The sequence below is a fragment of the Lygodium microphyllum genome, chromosome 3, assembly GCF_053477565.2.
Source record: "Lygodium microphyllum isolate KBCC chromosome 3, Lygodium_microphyllum_v1.1.10, whole genome shotgun sequence".
In the NCBI taxonomy this organism is placed as follows: Eukaryota; Viridiplantae; Streptophyta; class Polypodiopsida; order Schizaeales; family Lygodiaceae; genus Lygodium; species Lygodium microphyllum.
In genome coordinates this window covers 82,534,380-82,540,150 of record NC_141137.1, presented here as the reverse complement: position 1 = coordinate 82,540,150, position 5,771 = coordinate 82,534,380, and the positions used below count along the sequence as shown (strand labels likewise).

At 43.5% G+C, this 5,771-nt stretch overlaps 1 protein-coding gene across 3 annotated transcripts; it reads left to right on the top strand.

Annotated features, from left to right (window-relative positions):
- The first annotated feature begins 897 nt into the window (after nucleotides 1-897).
- Nucleotides 898-5,167, top strand: LOC148038568 (protein trichome birefringence-like 6). 3 transcript variants are annotated; one of them, XM_087675443.1, is made up of 6 exons: nucleotides 898-1,746; nucleotides 1,843-2,056; nucleotides 2,405-2,597; nucleotides 2,946-3,133; nucleotides 3,421-3,579; nucleotides 4,117-5,167. In XM_087675443.1, exons 1-6 carry the CDS (start codon nucleotides 1,140-1,142, stop codon nucleotides 4,451-4,453), a joined length of 1,698 nt encoding a protein of 565 aa, XP_087531569.1. In that variant the 5' UTR covers nucleotides 898-1,139; the 3' UTR covers nucleotides 4,454-5,167. The 3 variants fall into 3 exon arrangements, with proteins under 3 accessions (XP_087531569.1, XP_087531570.1, XP_087531568.1); XM_087675444.1 differs by having other exon boundaries at nucleotides 898-2,056; nucleotides 4,692-5,167; XM_087675442.1 differs by having other exon boundaries at nucleotides 898-2,056.
- Nucleotides 5,168-5,771: the final 604 nt, after the last annotated feature.

The following is a 5,771-nucleotide window of genomic DNA, read 5'->3' as shown; positions in this document are numbered from 1 at the left end:
TGTGTGATCGGGCCTTCCTTTATTTACTAGTCACTAAAAAATGAATGTAAAGAATAAAGTGACGTGATGGGCGTCCGCCACCTGCAGTGTGTAGTGGCGGGTACTATCAGTGTAGTAATACACGGGGCGGCATGGCGGAGGCGCCTTTACCCCAACAATTTTTAAGCTTAGATGTTTGGCTACCTTACTATGTGAAGATGCATGCCTGACCATGAGGGTTTCATCAAGTTGTATCTTTGTGAAGTTTTTGACAGGAAGCTTAGTAGATGTAACTTTTTCGGCTTAATGAGTTATATACGTATTTAAACTTACCAAAAGCTTGAGCCTTATTCATTTATAATTAGTCCCCTAAGCGTCCATTTTTTATGCTAATACCCTGCTACACGATATATAATGTTGAGGAGAGGTCTATAGAAGATGTTATAGAGGTCTCCCACCAGGCATTTCGAAACGCATACACGGCATAAATGTTCCTTCCAACGCTACGGTGAGATCATATCCTGTAATTGCCAAGGTGCTGATGTGTTTCAGGAAACTTTTGCTAAAATGAACGAGTTACAAAACATTTCTTCCTGACTCGCTGCTCTGGAATTAGCAATTTGGCATGTTCATAACCTGAATATCTTACAGCATGGCCCATGGCCCATGGGATTGGGAAGGCAATAGCAAAACCAAGGTGTCGTTTTCAAACCGAACTGCATAACACCCCGCGAGAAGACGCTCTTACTAAGTTTAATGTCCTTTGATTGATAGTCATGGACACAATGAGTAACGTTGTTCTTACTAAGTCATGATGGGGTTTTTGACAAACCAAAAAAGCGAGCACTCACAAAACCCTCGAGGCCATCTCTTTCTCTCCGAGACTCCGAACGCCGAACGGAGTTTAGCAGTGCCAACTTCCAAGTGTATTGCATTCTGTCTGTCTCTCTCTCGCCATTTCTCGAGAAAGCAAGAAATTCAGTGCGGCTTGCAGGCTTAAGTTCAGCTTTAATACGGCCGTAAGCTCTCGTTTCACAGGTGCCATTCTCTCTCTCTTTCGATCTTTGCCACAGTGCCACTGGCCAGTATCCTCGGGCATTGTTCTCTCTCTCTCTCTCTCTCTCTCTCTGGAGGCTGCAAAAAAGAAAAAAAGAACCGCCATGGGAGCTCTCATTAAGCTCCGACCAAAAGCCCTTCTCGTTAACCTTCCCCACGTTAATAATATGACGGTGATGATTACGCCAACTCGATGGCGATCCATCCTTCTGGGCCTGAGCCTGGGCCTCTTCGTCTCCGCAGCTCTCACTTCCAACTTCGCGGGCAGGTTCCTTCCATTGATTCTCGACCATATGACTAGCGGCCTGCAGCAGCAACTCCAGTACTTCCATGCCTCCAATCACTCGAATGCTCCTACCGTAATCCCTTACAATACCACCTCCTCTACTTCCTCCAGTGCCTCAAGCCAGCTCTTCTTTAATTTCCTCTGGAGGAATCACTCCTCTGCAACATCCGCCATGAATGCAGGAAACAGTTCTCGAAGCTTCGTGAATGCTTCTCGCACGATTCCAGCAGTCTCATCGTCGGCTTCATCGGCTGCAGAAACTGTCAGCATTAATACGTCTGATGCCACACAGCAGAAAATTAAGCTGCATTTAAATGGCGGCGGAGGAGGCATTTCAGCTTCTTTTGATAAGTCCCCTCGCAATGCTAACGCCAGGGAACCTCGTGACCATCATGCGCATGACATTAATCCGAAGAAATCATCAGGTATAAATCAGGGGCTCCTGGCTCCTTCGTCAAATGCAAATTATTTGAACACGGCTCCAGCCATTATAAATTCTACTGAGGAGACGTTGGGACTAGGGTTTAATGACGATGACAGGCGCCCCTCGACAGGCAATGCAAATAAATACTGCGATGCCTCTGACGGGACGTGGTTTGTGGATGGCTCCTACCCTCTGTACCAGCCAGGCAGGTGCCCCTTCGTGGATGAAGCTTTCAGCTGCTACCTCAATGGCAGACCGGACTCCAACTACACCAGATGGAAATGGGTACCGAGAGATTGCACCATCCCAAGGTGATTAAATGCCATTGATCGTCGTCATTATTTGTAATATCATCATCGTCATCGTGATCGATTTTGTGCAGTTACATTTTAATCTGAAACGGTTCATTCATTGAATCATTACAGCCTGAAATGGTTCATTCATTACAATCATTTTCGGAACCACTTGATCGTGATCTAATCCGTATAATTTCACCATCGAAATGTTCAAAACATGATTGCTTGCCTGATCATATATATACTGCAGCAGCTTGAGAACACAATCGACAACTATCGGAACAGATTCAATCATAACTACTCCGTGTATCGTTCTGGATTTAGTCACTGGTGATCAATCTTGGCTTGCATGACACAATGCAGGTTCAATGGCACGGATTTTCTGGAACGGATGAAAGGCAAGCGTTTAGTGTTTGTGGGAGATTCGCTGAACAGGGACCAGTGGGAGTCGATGCTGTGTATGCTCTGGGAATCCTTAGCAGACAAGACTAAGATTGTGGAGGTTCGCGGACGCCGCATCTCTAAGCTGCCGGGCGCTTACGTTTTCAAATTTCTTGTAAGTTAACCTCCTCCTCTCAAACCATTAGGTCTCAAGCAAATTAATCTAAGCTTAATCGCCTCGTTTATCCTTCGTGTGCTTTGTTCCTCTAAATGGAAAGAGATTTTGATCTGTTTTCAACTGTATCTTTTCCCGACACATTAATCGGAGCCTAAGACGTTAATCTAAGCTTAAATCACCTCATCTATCCTGACTCTACTCTGTTCATGTCACGCAAAGAGAAATTCTCTGTTCGTAATTTTAAAATTCTCTTTGAGGCAATCTGATATCAGTAATCGGTACTGTGTTTTCTTCCGTAATTATATTCATTATGTTAGGGTTGAGATAACTTGAATTTCCCGGCAGGATTATAACAACACTGTCGAATTCTATACCTCCCATTTCTTGGTAGACGAAGAAGATGGATCATCAAATCAAACGCAGTTCACAGTAAGGCTAGACAGGATAGACAAATCTGAACGAAGGTGGAGGAAAGCGGACGTGCTGATTTTCAACACGGGCCATTGGTGGACGTCTGACAAGATTGGAGATGGGTGAGGCTGCTTAATCTCGAGTCCAAAAATGTCATAAGCTCTGTAATCACTGATTCACTTCACAGAGGCAAATTCTTCACGATAGATTCTCTGCTTCCCGTTTAAAATCTGAACTATGAGCTTCAGTTCTGGTGCATTTAGGGATTTGAACATGCAACAGCATCCATCTTCGGGCTCACTTTCCTGTTGGCTTTGATTGTCCTCACATTGTGAACATCCTGAAAATAGAGCACAAACCTGAGGCCGTACCATTGCATGAAATGGCATATTAATTATTGGTTTTGCAGAGACAATTACTTCCGGGAGGGGGGGAAAGTGCATGGGAAGCTGAGTGTGGAGGTAGCATATAGGAGAGCAATGGAGACATGGGCGCAATGGGTGGACAAACATGTGAATGCGTCAAGCACACGGGTGTTCTTCCGGAGCTATTCTCCTGCTCATTATCTGTAAGTCAGTTCTGTTGAGCTCAACTCATTTACTTCAAATTCAATTTGAGTAATCACAAGAAGTTTTAGAGATTCTCATCATCTGTAAGTCAGCTCTAATGCAATCTGAGTAATCACAAGTTTTAGTGATTCTCAATTGCGACAAACTGTATCAACGTCATGAGCTCCTACTGCAAGGAAGCCACCTGATACCTACCCTATTGCAACGGAGGGTGCTTAGCCCACATTGTATTAGGTCGCAATGTTTTGGGTGGCTGCTTTGAGAAGTCCATAATGTTCTAGTTTAGTGTCAATATCATAAGCTTCTGCAAGGGAGCCATGCCATGTGCCATGCTTGCAATCATCCCCATCCTCCATTGCACAGCAGGCTACGCATGTGGTTGCTGGGCCTTGAAGAAGCTCAGGATGTTGTTGGAGTTAGAGGTTCGGACTAATATAAATTGCTCGAAACTTCTGAATTAAGATTGTCATCAGGTGAGTTTTGTGAAGTAAGTTATGTACGCAGTACCATACAAACTAACCATGGCCGAGAAACAGGGGAGGCCAGTGGAACTCAGGCGGGCAGTGCCATAATCAGAACCAGCCCATCTTCAACAGGTCCTTCCTGAGCCCTTACCCGGACAAGATGTTGGTGATGGAGGAGGTTATCTCCCGCATGACAGTCCCTGTCCACATTCTCAACGTCACCAGGCTCTCAGATTTCCGCAAGGACGCCCACCCGGCCATCTACGGTGCCCCCCGTCATCATCATACCTCCAACACCTCGCTCAGTAACATCCATCAGGATTGCAGCCATTGGTGCTTGCCTGGCTTGCCAGACACATGGAATGAGCTCCTGTACTTCACCCTTTTCTTTAATTTAGGTTCAAAATAGGCGGGAAAACAAAAGAATTGTGGGTGTCTCAGCATCAATGTACACACAGGCACACGCATAACATGCTCAGCATGGAGCTATTCTTTCTCTCTACTGAGTACCGATGGAGATCTCCTGAGGAGACACGAGCTACAAGAAAACGCTTGCGTCTTCTTCATTTCATTCTTGAATACGTTCCCTAAACAGCACGTTTGATATAAGCTTCTTCAATGCTGCTCTCAGTGTCTGAACTCTGCAGGTATAACTGCCATGATGGGATGAGGGGAGAATGTGTTGGGATTCTGGGAACCATACGAATTCTCACGAGCCACCTTCTAGGACGTCCCGTGCAGCTACATTGGTGAAATTTACGGTTACTTTTCGTCTGAAGACTGATACTTGATATTTAGATTCTAGAAGAATGTGATGGGCATGGCTTGAAATTCGAATTCAGTAATAGACATTTGCAAGCAATTGACTTGCGTCAGTCAGCTAAGTTGATAAAATCACTTGCGACATACATACTAAGCTTCATTTATCTCGACCTTTGTAAAAAACGAAACTCGTTCTAGTGAACATTACTAGTACCTTAAAAAATGGTGGGTACCATGTTCACTCATCAATGTTGATGTGGCACTGATTCATTGGTTTGGAGTGATCTCTCTCCTTTTCCACATTCTCTTTCCTTTACTCTACCTTCTCTCCCCTTAACTTTCAAACCACTCTTTATTTAACATGCCTGTTTCCAAGTGAATGACTTTGTTACAGCCTTTTGTTCTCCTTTCATGGGGAGAGGTTGCCTTAACAAATCAAGCACCCAACTTGACAAACTTAGGCATGTCACCCAACTCATGGTTTATAATGTGATATATTCATATTATATGAACAAGGAATAAAAAGATAAGATTTGAATCTTGATGTGCAAGTTGATAAGAGGAGAAAATCAATAGCATAGCCATTCACTTATGAGGGGAAAAATAGACATTCATATATATGCTAGGCACAGTTACACTTTTTGTAGTGTCCAATGAAAACGTTATTAGAAAAACCTTAGATATATGAATTTGTTGGGTTTTTTAAAAAGCTATGAATGGCATTTTACAATGATATAAATAAAACGATGTGGTCTTTATAAATTTTAATTTGTATACCCCTTAATTATGTTTAGATAATGCAAGAAAACAAATGCTATGCATTAATAATAGAACTTAAGAATCAAGTATGTGCTTCAACAAATACATTCTTTTATAGAGGCTAAGTGAAAACGAGGGCCCTAGTGGAAGAGAAGGTGGTGTGCACATTTATTGTATTAAAAGCCATTTAGGGCCACAAGTGCCCA